Source organism: Rhinopithecus bieti, unplaced genomic scaffold (assembly GCF_001698545.2).
Source record: "Rhinopithecus bieti isolate Rb0 unplaced genomic scaffold, ASM169854v2 scaffold_21022, whole genome shotgun sequence".
Lineage (NCBI taxonomy): Eukaryota > Metazoa > Chordata > Mammalia > Primates > Cercopithecidae > Rhinopithecus > Rhinopithecus bieti.
This window is the reverse complement of record NW_016810401.1, coordinates 61,173-80,567: the sequence shown is the minus strand read 5'-3', so window position 1 is coordinate 80,567 and position 19,395 is coordinate 61,173. Positions and strand designations below refer to the sequence as shown.

The 19,395-nt window shown below is 52.7% G+C and overlaps 2 protein-coding genes across 4 annotated transcripts in view; both read left to right on the top strand.

Moving 5' to 3' along the window:
- Positions 1-304: 304 nt before the first annotated feature.
- Positions 305-9,763, top strand: ACRBP (acrosin binding protein). The gene is made up of 10 exons (XM_017891867.1): positions 305-446; positions 759-977; positions 1,208-1,302; positions 2,409-2,526; positions 3,139-3,607; positions 4,109-4,241; positions 7,296-7,475; positions 7,592-7,759; positions 8,806-8,889; positions 9,444-9,763. The coding sequence occupies exons 1-10, from the start codon at positions 404-406 to the stop codon at positions 9,564-9,566; spliced, it is 1,632 nt and encodes a 543-aa protein (XP_017747356.1). The 5' UTR covers positions 305-403; the 3' UTR covers positions 9,567-9,763.
- A 1,600-nt stretch (positions 9,764-11,363) lies between these two features.
- The window catches only part of LPAR5 (lysophosphatidic acid receptor 5), a 19,644-nt gene continuing 11,612 nt past the window's right edge, over positions 11,364-19,395 (top strand). For 2 of the 3 annotated variants that reach the window (XM_017891862.1, XM_017891863.1), the window contains exon 1: positions 15,674-15,948. The gene's annotated coding sequence lies outside the window, so the exon portion shown is untranslated. Of the gene's footprint in view, positions 11,607-15,673; positions 15,949-19,395 lie in introns of those variants that run through there. The other variant, XM_017891864.1, reaches the window with a different exon arrangement.

Sequence of the window (19,395 nt, the reverse complement as noted above, 5' to 3'; positions counted from 1 at the left end):
GGTCCCAGCTACTTGGGAGGCTGAGGCAGGAGAATCACTTGAACCTGGGACACTGAGGTTGCACTGAGCCGAGATCGCGCCACTGCACTCCAGCCTGGGCGACAGAGTAGGACTCCGTCTCAAAAAAAAAAAGAGAGAGAGAGAGAGAGAAATAGACGCTAAGTGAAGAGAGAGAGAGAAATAGACGCTAAGTGAAGATAGCTTTTGCCATCCCTACCATCTCGATGGGCTCAGGCCACTTGAGGGCCCTGAGAACCCGGCTGTCGAGGCCCCGCCCTGGCCCGCTCTTTGTGACGCGTGGGCGGTGCCCGCGTGCGCCCCGCCCCGCGCCTGCTGCTCTCTCTGCGGCTCGGCCCGTTGGAGGCAGCTTGGGTCCGCGGAACCGGGCGGATCCTCTGCGGCCATGAGGAAGCCAGCCGCTGGCTTCCTTCCCTCACTCTTGAACGGTGAGAGGTTTCCACCTGCTCCAACAGACTCTCCCCGGGCTCAGTCCTCTCCCTCCCGAGAGCTCTGCTTTTACGGTTTCTGGAACGCTTCCTCGTGGTGGTCGCGCTGGGTCGGCTCCCTAGCTCCTGGGATCCTCCCATCTCCCCCCGCCAGCGGCCGGACCTTTGCCTCTGTCTCTAGAATCCCCCCACCCTCGTCAGCAGGGATAACCCGCACCCCGTTCCTAATTTTCCAGTCTGGGTCTGTCTGCCCTGGTCTCGGAGCGGGTTTTGGGGTTCTGTCCTTCCATCGTCCGTTCGCCCGCTCCGCAGTGCTGCTCCTGCCTCTGGCACCTGCCCCAGCCCAGGATTCGACTCGGGCCTCCACTCCAGGCAGCCCTCTCTCTCCCACCGAATACGAGCACTTCTTCGCACTGCTGACTCCAACCTGGAAGGCAGAGACTACCTGCCGTCTCCGTGCAACCCATGGCTGCCGGAATCCCACACTCGTCCAGCTGGACCAATATGAAAACCACGGCTTAGTGCCCGATGGTGAGGGCCAGGCTAGGGGGGAAACTGAGGCACCCGAGTGTTCACCCAAAACGCAGGGCAAAAACCCCTGTGCTCATGTGAGGCGGGGAAGGGCATGGCTGGCACCTCACCGTGAGCTCGTACTCTCCACTCTCCCCGTGTCCACCCTCCCCGTGGCGTGGAGTCCATGGCCCGCAGCCCCACCCCAAGCTCCCCGTGGGTTCATCTTCTCCACCCCTGCCCTTTCTCAGGTGCTGTCTGCTCCAACCTCCCTTATGCCTCCTGGTTTGAATCTTTCTGCCAGTTTACTCAGTACCGTTGCTCCAACCACATCTACTATGCCAAGGTGAGGTCCAGGACAAAGGTTGGATTTGGTGCCCCAGGGCCAAGGGAGAGGCGGCAGCAGTGGGGAGTTGAGGAAGGTTCCAGGAGAGTCATCCTTAGCTCCTCCTTCCCTGCCATTTTGCCAGTCATTTACCCAGATTATATATGAATACAGTCTCACCTTGGACATTCAGATTGAACAATTCTGTTACTGCAAGAAAAGTAGAGAAGAGACCGGGCATGGTGGTTCATCCCTATAATCTCAGCACTTTGGGAGCCCAAGGTGGGCAGATCACCTGAAGTCAGGAGTTCGAGAAGAGCCTGGCCAACATGGTGAAACCCTGTCTCTACTAAAATAAAATAAAATAAAAAAAAATTAGCCGGGCTTGGTGATGGGCGACTGTCATCCTAGCTACTCGGGAGGCTGAGGCAGGAGAATTGCTTGAACCAGGGAGGCAGAGGTTGCAGTAAGCCGAGATCATGCCACTGCACCCTATCCTGGGTGGCAGAGCGAGACTCTGTCTCAAACAAAAAAAAACAGGGCCGGGCGCGGTGGTTCACACCTGTAATCCCAGCACTTTGGGAAGCCGAAGCAGGCTGATCATGAGGTCAGGAGATCGAGACCATCCTGGCTAACATGGTGAAACCCCGTCTCTACTAAAAATACCAAAAATTAGCCGGGCGTGGTGGCGGGCACCTGTAGTCCCAGCTACTCAGGAAGCTGAGGCAGGAGAATGGCGTGAACCTGGGAGGCAGAGCTTGCAGTGAGCCAAGATTACACCATTGCACTCCAGCCTGGGTGACAGAGCGAGACTCCATCAAAAAAAAAAAAGTAGGGAAGAGGGATGGAAAGAGGCAAAGAGATAAGCTCTCCTGTTTCTTCAAACAGGTCAGTGATTTTGAGTCAAATGCAAAAGTGACGGCAGGGTTGTGGCCCAGACAAACAGAGGTTCATCTTCTGAAAGGACCCTTGCTCAGGTCTAGAGGGTTCCAGCAGGGACCATGTCCCTTTATCCCTGCCTAGAAACTGTGAGAGAGAAGACATGCTGGAAAAGAGGTGGAAGAACCAGCCAGAGCAGAAGTCTGCCCTTTGGGAAAGCCTTTCCCATTTTCCTTCTCTTCCTGCAGAGAGTCCTGTGCTCCCAGCCAGTCTCTGTTCTCTCACCTAACACTCTCAAGGAGACAGACGCTCCAGCTGAAGTCTCGCCCACCACGATGACCTCCCCCATCTCACCCCACTTCACAGGTGAGACCCTCTCAGCAGCTGGGAGACCACCAGCTACTCCTCCCACAATTCCCAGAGCCCACAAGGTAAGGCATCCAAGGCAGGGAAATGGGAAGCATGTTGGGTGGGAAGGGGACGCCGGCAGACAGCTGTTTACTCGAAGGAGTGTCAGCTTTTTATGAATGCAAGTTAGGGCTCTCCTGGACCAGAATCTCTTCTGCCATTACTTACGATTTTGCTCTGAATCCATTTTTCCCAATTCCAAAGACATTGTTGCATTGGAAGACTCTGGGCCCTTTATAAGCTAACCTCTTCACTTGAGAAAGGATTTGCTGCGAGCTACTCAGCATACTTGGTGTTTCCTAAGGGAGAGGGACAAAAGGTGGTATTTGAGGTGGAAGTTAGGGAAGGAGGAGTGCTTGCTAGGGAGGTGGGAAGGTGACGCATACCACCAACTTTACAATTGCCATGGTAATGTTCTTTTAGTTTGATACTTACATTTTTTTCTGTGTTTTTCTGTGTGTGTAAGTGTGACTTGGTCTGCTTTGTTTATGTGTATGTCCCTCTGTGAACAAAGACACTCAGGGGCCAGAAGCCTGACTGTCTCTTTCCCATCTCTAAACCCTGCTATAGTGACAGAACACCAGGCCTTCCAGCCCTGGCCTGAGAGGCTTAGCAACAACGTGGAAGAGCTCCTGCAATCCTCCTTGTCCCTGGGAGGCCAGGAGCAAGCGCCAGAGCACAGGCAAGAGCAAGGAGTGGAGCACAGGCAGGAGCCGATCCAAGAACACAAGCAGGAAGAGGGGCGGGAACAAGAAGAGCAAGAAGAGGAACAGGAAGAGGAGGGAAAACAGGAAGAAGGACAGGGGACTAAGGAGGGACTGGAGGCTGTGTCTCAGGTTCAGACAGACTCAGAGCCCAAGTTTCACTCTGAATCTTTATCTTCTAACCCTTCCTCCTTCACTCCCCGGGTACGAGAAGTAGAGTCTACTCCTATGATGATGGAGAACATCCAGGAGCTCATTCGGTCAGCCCAGGAAATGGATGAAATGAATGAAATATATGATGAGAACTCCTACTGGAGAAACCAAAACCCTGGCAGGTATAGGAAGTTTTGACTCTGTCATCCACCCTGCCCTCCCTTCTGCCTTCCTTGGGAATGAGAAGCCCATTTTCCTGGCTTCAGCCTCCAGATCCACTCAGACCTGTCTGGGCTTCAGGCACAGCTAGCAACTTCCTGCCTCACCCATTCTGTGCCCATTGTTGCCTTAAGCACTGCTCAAATGCTTATTCTCCATGTACGCCTTGTACCTGGAACTGCTAGACTTGGGTTCTGGTCTTGTCTCTGCCCTGTTTAGCATTGCAATCCTGACTTGGGTTCTGCTCTGTTTAGCATTGCAATCCTGAGAAAGTTATTTCTCCTTTCGGGTCCTCAGTTCCTCATTTGTAAAAGTAGGTGATTTGTCCAGAGGCCTCTAAGGCCCCATGCTGAGCATACTGAATGTGTGTGACCAAAGCAGACACTAAGGGAAGGGGAGGAGACCAGATGTAGTTTCCTGCCCCAGCCACCTGGCCCAGCCCCACCCTCAGTGCTGTCTTGCAGCCTCCTGCAGCTGCCCCACACAGAGGCCTTGCTGGTGCTGTGCTATTCGATTGTGGAGAATACCTGCATCATAACCCCCACAGCCAAGGCCTGGAAGTACATGGAGGAGGAGATCCTTGGTTTCGGGAAGTCGGTATGCCTGCCATACTCTCTAATGGATACATGCCACTGGGCATCCTCTTGGCCAGGCACTGTGCTGGGCTATGGGAGTGGAGGATGGGCAGGAGAAGCATGAGACATAGCTGGAGAGATTCTCTCCAAGTGGGACTCTTTTCTTAGGAAGGACATTACCAGTCCACCTTAAAGGAGGAAGGCTCAAGACCCAGTCTGGAATCCACTCCAGTCCAGAATTCATTCTTCACCTCCCTGAGTTGCCAGGCTTCCAGATTTCACTCTTTTTTTTTTTTTGAGACGGAGTCTGGCTCTGTCGCCCAGGCTGGAGTGCAGTGGCCGGATCTCAGCTCACTGCAAGCTCCGCCTCCCGGGTTTACGCCATTCTCTTGCCTCAGCCTCCGGAGTAGCTGGGACTACAGGCGCCCGCCACCTCACTCGGCTAGTTTTTTGTATTTTTTAGTAGAGATGGGGTTTCATCGTGTTAGCCAGGATGGTCTCGATCTCCTGACCTCGTGATCCGTCCGTCTCGGCCTCCCAAAGTGCTGGGATTACGGGCTTGAGCCCCGCGCTCGGCCTTTTTTTTTTTTTTTTTTTTTGAGACAGGGTCTCACTCTATAAGGCTGGATGGAAGTGGTGCGATCATGGCTCACTGTAGCCTTGACAATCTGGGCTCAAGTGATCCTCTCATCTCAGCCTCTCAAGTAGCTGGGACTACAGGCATGTGTCACCGTGCCTGGCTAATTATTTTTCTATTTTGTAGAGATGGGGTCTCGCTTTGTTGCCTGTGTTGGTCTAGAACTCCTGGGCTCAACCAATCCTCCTGCCTCAGCCTCCCAAAATGCTGGGATTACAGGCATGAGCCACCATGCCCAGCCCTGAGTCAACTTTTGATTCTTGATCCAGTTCACCATCTTCCTAGCTTTGCCTTAGATGCAGCTCTTCTTCTTTCCAGAGAGTTCATAGAACCCATTCCAGGGAATCTGTAAAGTGATTCCAGTCTCAATGTATCCTCAACAACCAGCAAGTCTATTCCCAGGAAAATATACTTTAGATTTTCACAAATAATACAATTTAGCAAATATTTCTGGAGAGCTCAGATACCATCCATTCATCTGTTTGTTCAACAAACACTGATTGGGGACAAACTCTACTAGATATTTAAGATGTTAGCAGGACGTGCAATAGAGCCAGTCCTCTGTCCTCTTGGAATCTAGGGCAGGAGAGAGACAAGGAAATATGCAGGATGGTGCGATGGGATCAGTGCTGTAGCAGGGATATGCACAAAGTACAGAGAGAGCAGATGAGTACAGAGAGAGCAGATGGGGTGGGTTGGGGACAACTCTCCATGTTTGGGAGGATCAGAGGCGCTTCCAAGAAGAGCTGATGTTTAAACCGAGACCTGAAGATAAAAGAAGTGAATCCAGGCAAAAGAAGGGGCTTGGTAGAAGATTCCTGCTTGGTAGAAGATTCCTGATAGAGGGAAGAGTATGTGCAAAGGGTCTGATGCAAAGAAGAGTATAAATTTCTTTTTCTTTTTTTTTTTCTTTTTTTTTTTTTGAGATAATGTCTCACTCCGTCACCCGGGCTGGAGTGCAGTGGTGTGATCACAGCTCACTGCATCCTTGACCTCCCAGGCTCAGGTGATTCTCCTACCTCAGCCTCTCCAGTAGCTGGGACTAGTGGCATGCGCCACTACACCTGGCTAATTTTTTGTATTTTTTTGTAGAGACAGGGTCTCACCATGTTGCCCAGGCTGATCTCAAACTCCTGGGCTCAAGGAATCCGTCTCAGCCACTTCCACTCCACTGGAATTACAGGCATGAGCCCCCGTGCCTGGCCCAAAGAAGAGTAGAAATTTCATGAGTGAAATTAGTATGCTAACAATGAGCACACTGTTTCTGCTCTTAAGGGGCCAAGAACCCATGAGGGGCTTAATATGGATACAGTAATATTACAAAAGGAGTGTGGTAGGTGAGGTTCTTAAACAAAATGTAAGAAGTTCGGGGTTTTATGGAGGGAGCTCACTGGATTTGATGGCGTAGGTAAGAGGACAGTAAGGAGTGCGTCCCTTTTACCTGGAGCAGAGCAGCAGGAGACAGAGTCAAAGAGATCAACAGGGTCATGATGCGAAAACTCTTGAATGGCAGCATGAGCATTTGCACTTAATTTGATAGGAAAGGGGAATCCAATCAAGATTTCTGGTCAGGAACGTGATACCTCCCTTATGTTGGAGGAGCAGGCAAGGTGCTGTAGGAGATTTCATGCACTATGACAAGCTGTGCCCATAGGGGAGGAAGGAGGACCGTGGGATTGACTAAACATGCTGCTTAGCAAGGTCTCCTGCTAGTGCTGAGGAAGCTGGGGGCAGGATCCAGCTGGGAGGTTGGCAACTCCACTCTGAAGAATAGCTTCCAAGAACTTGGAGGTTTCCAAGCCCGGTACTTGGGTAGAGCATAGGTTTTAGAGTTGGAAGGACCTGGACCCATGTCCCAGCTTCCCCATCTGATAGATAGGTGGCTTTGAGCAACTTACTCAACCTCACTGAGAGTCAGTTTCCTTGTCAGTAAATGAGAGTAATATTAATACCTCTGCTATTATAGGGTTCTCGTAAAGACTAAAGGAAATGAGAGCATGCGTATCCATAGTGCTGGCACCATGTCACCTCTTTGTAAATATTAGCATTATCATTAGCGGGTGGCAGGGGAGGGTTATGAGTTCTTTTCAGATAGGCTAAGTTGGGGTAACTGTAAGATCACCAGATCACAGGCATCTGTCAGGCACTGGCAATGAGGATTTGGAGCCCAGGAAAGAGAGCTGGCGCTAAAGATTTGGGTGTCACCGGCAGACAGATGATTACCTAGGAGTAGATCAATCATCCAGGAAGCAGGTGAAGGAATAGCTAAGGCAAGGTCCTTGGGGCACCCTTGAGGAGGAGGACAAGTAGAAAACCAGACAAGCTTTTGGAAGAGGCTAAATGCAAAGACATTCTGCAGGGCCACCCTGGAGGGCTGAGACATGGGAGAAGGCAGGCCGCTGACTCTCAGCTTCAGCCTCACCCATTCTCCTGCCCCAGGTCTGTGACAGCCTTGGGCGGCGACACTTGTCTACCTGTGCCCTCTGTGACTTCTGCTCCCTGAAGCTGGAGCAATGCCACTCAGAGGCCAGCCTGCAGCGGCAACAATGTGACACCTCCCACAAGACACCCTTTGTCAGCCCCTTGCTTGCCTCCCAGAGCCTGTCCATTGGCAACCAGGTACCTAGCGTGGCAGCCTGCAGTGGGAAAGGCAGAACTGGGTGGTGGGAGTGGGGTGGGAGGAGGCCAGCAGGAGGGGAGGGGCATGCTCCTCTCCCCTATCTCCTGTGCCACAGGTAGGGTCCCCAGAATCAGGCCGCTTTTACGGGCTGGATTTGTACGGTGGGCTCCGCATGGACTTCTGGTGTGCCCGGCTTGCCACGAAGGGCTGTGAAGACATTCGAGTCTCTGGATGGCTCCAGACTGAGTTCCTTAGTTTCCAGGATGGGGATTTCCCCACCAAGGTCAGAGCCTTTCCCCAAAGCTCAGCCCCATCCCCACCCTCACCCCATTCCTTGCAATTACTTGCTGTGGGTAGCCCTAGTTTGTGGAAGGGGGCTTGGGCCCCTGGCTTCTGAGAACCAGTCCTCACTGAACGTCCTGCCTCTCTCCAACAGACCATTGCACCCCACCCACCCTCCACCAATAGAGCAGGCAAAGGAGTGGGGACCTGGAGGGCTGAGAAAGCACAGGAGCTAGAGGTTCTGGTCCCAGCTTTGCCAGTTGCTTGCTGAGTGGCGGTGATCAAGTCACTTCCACTCAACCAAAGTTAGTCATCTCTACAAGAAATGACTGACACTTGCACCACTGCCCAACCCTGTAATCCAGGACTTCCTGGCCTCAGCCTGACGGGCTCTTCCCAGCTCTTCCAGTGCCTTCCCTGCTCAGTAAAATCAACTTGGCTCCCCATTCCCCTGAGTTACCTTCCCTGTGGCATGACCTGTTGTTGCCAAGAGCCAGGCCTCTCCTTCTGTAGTTAGCAGGGAAAACCAACGCAAGGAAAAGTAAGGGCAGCTGAAGCAAGTAGCTGAGCTGAGGGGCCCATGTCCATCCAGCTCTTGTCCCTAGGCGCCTTGATCTGGAATGGGGAGTCGAGGTCCAAAGAAGGAAGTGACTCACCACCATCACACATTGGAGATTCTCTTCCTCCTTCCCTCATCTACCATTACCAGAAAAATCCTTGACATCAGGCCACTAATTGGGTCCCTGTCCCATGTTCTGGACCCTTATCTGCCCCGTCCTGCCCCATTCCCACTTCCTCAGCCACTTTCGCAGTAAGCTGACCAGCAGCCTCGTACTCTCCCAGGCTCCTGGCTTCTTCCCAGCAACCTGTGACAGAATGGGAGGGGAAAGGCAGAGGGAAAGCAGAGTGAGGGGCCACCTGTGTGTGGAAGGCCTGGGTCTTGGGTCACACCCTGCCCCTGGCTCTGTCCTAGCAGATACCCCCTGGAGTACTGCTGTCCCGTGAGGCTTCTGATATCCCCTTCCCTCTCCCTGGCTCTTGGCTTAGATTTGTGACACAGACTATATCCAGTACCCAAACTACTGTTCCTTCAAAAGCCAGCAGTGTCTGATGAGAAACCGGAATCGGAAGGTGAGCACCTCTACCTTGCCCCTCCTTCTCCCAGCACCCCCTCAATCAGTCACCACAATTGGTCTATTCTGAGGCCCCCTCTGCAAGCAGCTAGGATGTGGAAAGCGGTTCCCTGCTTGCATCTTTGGGGCAGAGGCCTCCACCAGCAGGCTCTCCTCCATTCCTCCAGTCCTGGAGGAAGCAAGGCCCTCCCAGGCAGGTGGTGGATAACAGAGGAGGGCCCTGAGAGCACCACAGGAAGAACCCTCCGCTGGGCCGGGAATTGGACGTTGAGGTCTCGGTCTCGGTCTGTCTCCTGTTCTTACTCACCAAGTAGCCTGGGATGAGGCACTTCCCCCGCTAAGCCTCAGCTGCCTGTTTCTGCAGGAAAGGGGTTGGGCTGCTTGATGTCTCCTCTGGCCTTAAAAACCCACATTTGAGTTTCCTCCTTCCCTCTTCTGCCCTGTGCCCATACCTGCCCACCTCTCTCTTTTGGGTTTGTGACACCTCCCCTCCTCCCCACTCCTGGCGCCTGGCTCTGTGATACAGACTGTCTGCCCTGAATCCCTGTGTAGGTGTCCCGCATGAGATGTCTGCAGAACGAGACTTACAGTGTGCTGAGCCCTGGCAAAAGTGAGGAAGTTGTGCTTCGATGGAGCCAGGAGTTCAGCACCTTGACTCTAGGCCAGTTTGGATGAGCTGGCATCTCGTCTGTCTGCACCCCAGCCCAACCTGTCCACATTCTCTATTGTTTTTAGACCCCATCTGTCGGTTTGCTTTCAGGCTGTGCCTTCTGGGTCACATTTCCTTGGGTTGGAGCAGCAGTCCCAGAGAGGGCCACAGCGGGAGCTGCGCGCTCCTTCAAAGATGACTTTACATAAAGTGTTGATCTTCAGCCTGTGTGGCCTATTTTGGTTGGGATCCCCATCCTCAGCACTGCTACCCTGCTCCGTGGCAGTCAGTCCCCAGCCCCCGGTTTTATGGATCCACTTGCCGGTGAGAGAATCTCATAGGAATGGTACTGAGGGAAGCAGCCATCTGCCAGGAGAAGCAGAAGACCTGAGAACCCGGAGAGGTGAACTAAGGAAGGCCAAGAAGGCTGGGGCCCTGAGGATGATGTGGGCATGAAGGCCGGTGTGTGCCTTCATTTCTGAAGCCCTAAGCCCCATGATGTCAGATGCAAGTGTAGTATTGTTCCTCTGTAGGGTAAAGGCCAAAGCCTGATGAGACCTTGTCCAAAGGGACCAATCCCAGGTTATAGGGAGGGTGTAGCTTGCACTTTATGAGGAAGGGAAAAACCAGGAACTACAGCCTCGATCAAGGAGAGCTTGGGGTTGTTTTGTTGTTGTTGTTGTTGTTGATTTGTTTTTGTTTTTGAGACAGGGTTTCGCTCTGTCACCCAGGCTGGAGTGCAGTGGCGTGATCACCACCCACTGCAGTCTCCACCTCCTAGGCTCCAGCCATACTCCTACCTCAGCCTCTCAGTTACCTGTGACCACAGGAATGTGTCACTATGCGTGGCTAATTCTTAAAATTTTTTGTAAAGATTGGGTCTCTCCATGTTGCCCAGGTTGGTCTCAAACTCCTGGGCGCACGCAATTTTCCCATCTCGGCCTCCCAAAGTGTTGGGATTACAGGAAGGAAACCCTTAGCGTCCAGGAATTTGCCAGATGATCCGGATGTTTAAGTGGTTGCATCTGAACAACCTACATTGAGGTATGACTCCAGCACTGGCCTTTAATAACTTGAAATATCCCAAAGTATGTGCCGGGGACACTGCAGAGTCTCTCTCCCTTCTGTAGCTTCATGGTAATTAACAGCATTTTGTTAAAGCTCACTTACTATGAGAGTTCAAACATGCACAAAAATAGAAAAGTATAATGCACCCTCTTGTACCCTTCACCCAGTTTCCATTGTCAACACGAGGCCTGTCATTTCACAGCATGTTAAAGGCCCTCTAGAGCTTGGTAATAGAGAAACGTGTAACCGAGCTGCCCAAACTCACTTCACCACAATCCCTTTTCCACCTGCCACCACACTTGAACTTGTTTCTGTTTATTGAGCATGGACAACATGCCCAGCCCCGTGCCTACAGGGCCCCTTGTCTCTGTGTCCCCTGTCCCAAAGACACAGAGACAAGGGGCTGAGTGGAAACAGACCTAAGCAAAGAGGAACCATCCTGCCTAGTGACTGCTCGATGCAGGATCCAAGTGTGCTCAGTGGGAAGCAGGACCTAGCAGAGCACTGTCATGCAGAGGGCCCCGGGCAGGGTGGGGCACAAGCCACGAGTGGCATGGGCTAAACCACCTGGCAGACCCAGGAAAGGAAGAGAGACACCCAGGGGGAACCGGTGAGGACAACGAGAGGCTGGTGGGTTAGTCATCTGGCATCAGACAGTAGGTGTGCCAGGAAGAGTTCCCAGACACAGCAGGAATATCTGAACGATGGGTGGGGGCAGTTCCTAGTCAGCAAGAGTCGGGGCTGAATTAAGTATCCTTAGCTGCTGGGGTTTTTTCTCTGGCCAGTCTGTGAAGGCCTCTGAGGACAAGTGTTCCTCTTCACTCTGTCCTTGGCCCCTGTGGGGTTGGGTGAGTGCACTGAGCTGGGAGGGATGTGCTGAGATCTGCTGAGGTGGGTGTGTCCCCTCCCACCCGGAGAGCAGGTCCTACCAGCCCAGCCCAGCCCAGAGCAGGCAGCGGAATCCAGCTTGGGGCAGCGCAGAGCAACACGGAGCACAGGTATGGGGGTGTCATGAATTGAACTGCACAGGGAGCACAAGGGGAAGCATCCCCTGGAGAAATGGGGACTTGGGTGGGGACAGAGATGAGGGTGGGCATGGGCCCTGGAAAACCCTTCTGAACAGAGTAAAAAGCCGAAAGGAATTGCCTCAAATAGATCTTTTCAGATGGAGCTGGACAAACAGCTAACATGCCTGCTACACCCCGGGGGTGCCCCTTTTGACGCTTGAAGACCCCACTCTGGGGATCTCGCAGAGGCTGTGTCCTCCCCTCCCTTTCTAGGCCCCCACTGTGGTACTGAGCCCTGGGCTTCCCAGGGAGGACCCTCTGGGGACTGTTTACACCCTTTTTCCACTTCCAGTTAAACCTCAACCCCTACACCATTCATCCCCCAGGGCCAGGCAGATGCCAATGGGCTGATCTAATCAAACTTGTTAACGGGTTGACTGGCACAGACGTGTTCTCAGTGTTCTCCCTCCCAACTAGCCAAGGTGCACTGCACGGGGTCTTCAGGAGGTGCCGCCTTAACCCAAAAGGTGCATCTATATAAGGAGATTAGACTGATGGTCTCTGATGTCCCTATGGCTCTGATAGATTGTGGTTTGAGGGGATGGAATTTTGGAGGTGGGGGACATATTTGGAGGTCAGCAGGGCTTTATGATACCTTTGCATCACACCATGAGGATGGGGCCTACCTATTACCCATGGTTGTGGGGCTCCCATGACAAGAAGGGGACCTCCACCAGATTGTATCTCCAGAACTACTCCTTTTGTTCTTTTTCCCTTTCTTTTTTTTATTTTGAGACACAGTCTCCCTTTGTCACCCAGGCTGGAGTGTAGTGGTGCAATCTCAGCTCACTACAACTTCTGCCTCCTGGGTTCAAGCAGTTCTCTGCCTCAGCCTCCCGAATAGCTGGGATTACAGGCATGCACCACCATGCCTGGCTAATTTTTGCATTTTTAGTAGAGACAGGGTTTTACCATCTTGGCCAGGCTGGTCTTGAACTCCTGACCTCATGATCCACCTGCCTCGGCCTCCCAAAGTGCTGGGATTACAGGCATGAGCCACTGCCCCCAGCCATTTTTTTTTTTTTAAGACAGGATCTCACTCTGTTGCCCAGGCTGGAGTGCAGGGGCATGAACATGGCTCACTGCAGCCTCAAACTCCTGGGTTCAAGCGATCCTCCCACTTCAGCCTCTTGAGTACCTGGGACTACAAGCAGGAAATCTAGTGGATTTCCCTGAGGAAGCAGGACATGCCCGGCTAATTTATTTATTTATTTTTTGAGATGGAGTCTCGCTCTGTCATCCAGGCTGGAGTGCAGTGGCGCGATCTAGACTCACTGCAAACTTCACCTCCTGGGTTCAAGCTACTATCCTGCCTCAGCCTCCAGAGTAGCTGGAAATACAGGCTTGAGCCACCACGACCAGCTAATTTTGTTTTTTTTTTTTTTTTTTTTGTAGAGACAGGGTTTCGCCATGTTGCCCAGGCTGGTCTTGAACTCCTGCGCTAAAGCGATCCATTCGCCTCTGCCTCCCAAAGTGCTGGGATTACAGGCACGAGCCACACACCCGGCCTCTGCTCATTTTTTGACATATTTTTGTAGAGCTGGGCACGGTGGCTCACGCCTGTAATTCCAGCACTTTGGGAGGCTGAGGCGGGTGGATCACGAGGTCAAGAGATTGAGTCCATACTGGTCAACATGCTGCGATACCCCATCTCTACTGAAAATACAAAAATTAGTTGGGCATGGTGGCATGCACCTGTAGTCCCAGCTACTCGGGAGGCTGAGGCAGGAGAATCGCTTGAACCTGGGAGGTGGAGGTTGCAGTGCGCTGAGATCACACCACTGCACTCCAGCCTGGCAACAGAGCGAGACTCCATCTGAAAAAAAAAAAAAAATTTTTTTTTTTAGAGATGGGGTCCCACTGTGTTGCCCAGGCCAGCAGAAATCCTCCTTTTAGGGTAAGCTAAAGTTGCAGACCTCGTGGGACACGGAGGCAGGGACTGAGGTGACACAGAAACTTCCTCGCATGCAGTATATGTAGGCCTCACCTCCCGGCTACTCAGAGGCACTAGAGCCCAACTCCATCTGTCTGATGCCATCTGCTCTCCCCACTCTGCTGCATGCCCCAGGACATACCTACTGACAGAAATCTTTTATGCCCAGGGGCATTGAAAAAAGCCCAGGAGAATGGCTGGGCACAGTGGCTCATGCCTGTAATCCCAGCACTTTGGGAGGCTGAGGAGGGCGGATCACCTGAGGTCAGGCGTTCAAGACCAGCCTGGCCAACATAGTGAAAACCCGTCTCTACTAAAAATACAAAAATTAGCCGGGCGTGGTGGCAGGTGCCTGTGATCCCAGCTACTTGGGAGACTGAGGCAGGAGAATTGCTTGAACCTGGGAGGCGGAGGTCGCAGTGACCTGAGATTGCACCACTGTACTCCAGCCTGGGTGACACAGCAAGCGAGACTCCATCTCAGAAAAAAAAAAAAAGAAAAAGAAAAAAACTAACCCAGGAGAAGGAGCCGGCAAGAAGGGGGAGGCCTGAAGCCAGTGCACACTAAGGTCAAGTGAGGTCAGCAAGGCCCACAGGCTCTAGCGGATTTCCCTGAGGAAGCAGGACTTGCCAGGCTACAAGCAAGGGTCAGATGCACACAGACCACCTGAGGGCACATGTCAGGGGACTGGGCCTGCCTCCGTGGCTTCTCTTGGGACTGACTTTCTTGCTTTTCCAGCTCTCGAAAGCAGGGTAAAGAGAGAGGCACAATGGCAAGGTGATATCCACACATCAGGGAAACTAATTATTGAGCTGTAGACCACCTTTACTTTCTGCCTTTTCCCAGACAAATGTCAGGAGGGATGAGGTCAGAGTACTCAGGGAGGGAGAAGCCAGGGCCGAGGATGATGCTGGAAATGCAGGAAGAGACAGGCTTCAGTAGAGAAGGGTGGGGAGAGGCAGGAGCAGGAATTTTGGCTGGAGAAGCAGGCAGGCTTGGGCCAGGGAGGAGGGAAGACACGACCTGACACGCAGGACCGTGCCAGAGACTCCTCTCTGAGGAAGAATGTGGCCCCTGGGGCAGAAGGAGGCCTCCCCACTCACCCTGGGGACTTGGTATTGTCTCCAAACCTCCAGGATGAGGATTTATCCTCCTGTTCCATTTAGTGTTCCATCTCATCCCTGCCCCTCAGGCCCAGGATAAGCAGAAGAAAAGGATTCATTTGTGCCCCCAAAACAGCTCTGGGACAGAGCTTTTCACAAAGGCTTTAGACCAAGCCAAGCTTCTGCTGGAGGCTCAGCACAGCTGGGGTCTGTTGGGAGGGCCTGGATACAGAGATACTAAGTCTTCACGATGAAGCCTGTCTGTGGGGAAAGGGTGCATCCTCCCAACGCCGCCTGAACACAAAAGCAGAGGAAGTAGGCTTCGCCAATTCAGCGAATGGGTTAGAGCACGTACTAAAGAGGGACTTCCTGTGTTGGGGCTGAGACACTGATGGGCCACGAGACTCTAAAATGAGGGTGGGCCTATTCCAGAGCTGATCCTCAGGGGCAAGGGGGATGGGGAGATGTAAGAACCTTCTTTTCAGACCTCTGACCCTAGGAACTGGAGTCGGGGGACCCAGGATGTGAATTATTTGGAAGAGGAGGCAGGCCAGGTGCGGTGACTCACGCCTGTAATCCCAGCACTCTGGGTGGCCGAGGCAGGCAGACCACAAGGTCAGGAGTTTGAGACCAGTCTGGCCAACATGGTGAAACCCCGTCTCTACTAAAAATACAAAAAATTAGCTGGGTGTGGTGGTGCACGCCTGTAATCCCAGCTACTCGGGGGGCTGAGGCAGGAGAATCGCATGAATCCAGGAGGCAGAGGTTGCAGTGAGCTGAGATCGCGCCACTGCTTTCCAGCTCAGGTGACAGTGCGAGACTCCGTCTTAAAAAAAAAAAAAAACAAAAATCCAGAAAGAAAGAAAGAGGAGGCAAAGACAGAGCAAGGCATGTGGTGCTTGTGGGGAGGTGGGTAACACAGGAAGAGCATGGGGGAGGAACTGGGCAGAGAGGAGGCATTCCCCTCCCCCTGCCCTTCTCATTGTTCCCAACCCACTGGTCCTTTCTCTTCAGCCCCCCTCAACATCGCTCACCAGAGAGGCTGGATACTGGGGCAGGGTGTGTGGAGGAGAGTGAGGGAATGATCATGACTGCACCTCCTGCTCACTTTTACACTCCTGTTCTCACTTCCTGCCTCTGGCAGAAAGTAGCCCTGCCCCTCTGGCTTATCTCAGCAAAAAGCAGTGCCCAGCCCAGCTCAGAGGGCAATGGGACAGATCCCAGAGGCCCTGAGGAGGTAAGGAACCTGGGCCCCGGATATGTATGTGGGAAGCTGAAGGACAGAGACACAGGGAGAAGGAAGGTGGCTGCACACCCTCTGGTGTGTGAGCGGTGTTGGGTTGGGTGATATAGGAGGAGCAGTCTTGGGGCCTCTGTATCGCCGTCTCTTTGCTCCTCAGTGCCTTGGGGTTGAGATCACCCGTGCTTGTGAAGCTGCCTGGTTCTATGTCTGTGTAAGGATACTGTCCCTAAGGCAGGGCCTTCTTTCTCTTCCTCCCCAGCCCAGTTGTCTGTGCACATACATGTATATTACAGGATGTGTATAGACACTGATTTCTGTTACTAGGGATCTTGTGTGCACATCTCTTAGCGTGTGTGTATGTCTATGTGTCTGTGCACACACATGTGTAATGAGTGGTATACTTACCTGACATCAGTAAGGAGAGATTTATCCTCCTACAGGGGCCTCCATGTCCCTCCTTCCTGGTGTTCCTTCTTTTCTGGGGCAGTTGCCATTTCTTTGATTCCTGCATCTCTCCCACAGCCTAACCTCTTCTTCAAGGCAGGACTGGGGGAGAGGGTCTGTGCTGCCCCTCCCCCACACCTAGATTCCCTCCTTCTACTTCCTGTTAGCCTCCTTTTTGGCAGTTTTTTCCATCTTCGCCATCTGGCCTGGCACTGTGCCTATTCTGCTCCTGAAGGGAGCCGCAGGGCTCGGGAAGCAGGAGTGTGGGATGGGGACCAGGCCAGGGGCCTGGCAGCTCTCAGTGCTCAGCTTGGGCCATTCTGTGTGACTGTCAGAAAGAGGTGGCTTTTTGACAACCAGGCTCCTTTATAAAGAAACCCAAGATGGGCTGGGGCCGGGTGCGGTGGCTCATGCCTATAATCTCAGCACTTTGGGAGGCCGAGGCGGGTGGATCACCTGAGGTCAGGAGAAACTTCATATCTACTAAAAATACAAAAATTAGCCAGGCATGGTGGCATGCGCCTGTAGTCCCAGCTACTCAGGAGGCTGAGACAAGAGAATTGCTTGAACCGGGGAGGCGAAGGTTGCAGTGAGCTGAGATTGCACCACTGCACTCCAGCCTAGGCGACGGAGGGAGACTCCATCTCAAAAAAAAAAAAAAAAAAGGGCTGGGTGCAGTGGCTCACGTTTGTAATCCCAGCACCCAGCAATTTGGGAGGCCGAGGTCTGCGGATCACTCGAGGTCAGGAGACCAGCCTAACCTGGCCAACATGGTGAAACCCTGTTTCTACCGAAAACACAAAAGGTTAGGCAGGTGTGGTGGTGTGAGCCATGATCCCAGCTACTCGGGTGGCTAAGGCACGAGAATTGCTTGAACCTAAGAGGTGGAGGTTGCAGTGAGCCAAGATGGTGCTACTGCACTCCAGCCTCCAAACAAAGTGAGACTCTGTATCCAAAAAAAAGAAACCCAAGAACTTCTCCCCTTTGGAACAGAGTAACAAGAGAGCATCACCATTTCCTTTCTAAAACATTCCTAACTTTACCTTTATATTTATTTATTAATGTTTTTGAGACAGAGTTTCACTCTTGTCGCCCAGGCTGGAGTGCAGTGGCCTGATCTCAGCTCACTACAACCTCCAACTCCTGGGCTCAAGCGATTCTCCTGCCTCAGCCTCCCGGGTAGCTGGGATTACAGGTGCCACCACCACGCCCAGCTAATTTTTGTATTTTTGGTAGATATGGGGTTTTGCCATGTTGGCCAGACTGGTCTTGAATGCCTTACCTCAGGTGATCTGCCCACCTCAGCCTCCCAAAGTGCTGGAATTACAGGCGTGAGCCACCACTTGGCCTAACTTTACCTTTAAGTAGCTGCTCAACTAAATATCTTGTTCTATTTAACACTGTAATTTTTTTTTCTTTTTTTTTTTAAAAAACGGAGTCTCACTCTGCCGCCCAGACTGGAGTGCAGTGGCGCAATCTTGGCTCACTGCAACCTCTGCCTCCTGGGTTCAAGCAAGTCTCCTGCCTCAGCCTCCCGAGTAGGTGGGATTATAGGCATGTGCCACCAAACCTGGCTAATTTTTTGTAGTAGAGATGGAGTTTCACTGTGTTAGCCAGGATGGTCCGATCTCCCGACCTCGTGATCCGCCTGCCTCGGCCTCCTAAAGTGCTGGGATTACAGGTGTAAGCCACCGTGCTCGGCCCTTTCTTTTTTATTTTTTGTTTTTTGAGACGGAGTCTCACTCTGTCGCCCAGGCTGGAGTGCAATGACCGGATCTCAGCTCACTGCAAGCTCCGCCTCCCGGGTTTACGCCATTCTCCTGCCTCAGCCTCCCGAGTAGCTGGGACTACAGGCGCCCGCCACCTCGCCTGGCTAATTTTTTTGTATTTTTTAGTAGAGACGGGGTTTCACCGTGTTAGCCAGGAAGGTCTCGATCTCCTGACCTCGTGATCCGCCCATCTCGGCCTCCCAAAGTGCTGGGATTACAGGTTTGAGCCACCGTGCCCGGCCTCTTTTTTTTATTTTCTTTTTTTTTTTTTGAGACAGAGTCTCGCTCTGTCCGCCAGGCTGGAGTGCAGTGGCACAATCTTGGCTCACTGCAACCTCTGTCTCCCCCGAGCTCAAGCAAATCTCCCGCCTCAGCCACTGGAGTAGCTGGGATTACAGGCGTGTGCCACCACGCCTGGCTAATTTTTGTATTTTTAGTAGAGATGAGGTTTCACCACGTTGGCCAGGCTAGTCTCGAATTCCTAACCTCAGGTGATCCACCTGCCTTGACCTACCAAAGTGCTGGGATTACAGGCGTGAGCCACTGCGTCTGGCATGTTGTAACTTTTTCAACAGAAAGACTTGAGATCAGCCAGGCACCGTGTAATCCCAGCACTCTGGGAGGCCGAAGGTGGAGGATCGCCTGAGGTCAGGAGTTCGAGACCAGCCTGGCCAACATGGTGAAACCCAGTCTTCTCTACTAAAAATACAGAAATTGTCCAGGCGTGGTGGCTCACACCTATAATTCCAGCATTTTGGGAGGCCGAGGCGGGTGGATCACCTGAGGTCAGCAGTTCGAGACCAGCCTCACCAACAGGGAGAAACCCCATCTCTACTAAAAATACAAAATTAGCCGTGCATGGTGGCACGTGCCTCTAATCCCAGCTACCAGGGAGGCTGAGGCAGGAGAATCGCTTAAACCTTGGAGGCGGAGGTTGCCGGGAGCCGAGATCGTGCCATTGCACTCCACTCTGGGCAACAAGAGTGAAACTCTGTCTCAAAAAAACCAAAAAAAAAAAAAAAAAAACAGAAATTAGCCAGGGGTGGTGGTGAGCGCCTATAATCCCAGCTACTCGGGAGGCTGAGGCAGGAGAATCACTTGAACCAGGAGGCAGAGGTTGCAGTGAGCCGAGATTGTGCCTGTTTGCTGCAGCCCGGGTGATACAGCATGTGAAACTCCCTCTCAGGAAGAGAAGGGGAGGAGAGTGAAGGGAGGGGAGGGGAGGGGA

Excerpts from the sequence above, each read along its gene's own strand:
- ACRBP (XM_017891867.1), top strand. The coding sequence starts at position 404 with ATGAGGAAGCCAGCCGCTGGCTTCCTTCCCTCACTCTTGAACG. Across the intron at positions 1,303-2,408 it reads ACCACATCTACTATGCCAAG|AGAGTCCTGTGCTCCCAGCC; the intron begins GTGAGGTCCAGG and ends CTCTTCCTGCAG. Across the intron at positions 7,476-7,591 it reads GCCTGTCCATTGGCAACCAG|GTAGGGTCCCCAGAATCAGG; the intron begins GTACCTAGCGTG and ends CCTGTGCCACAG.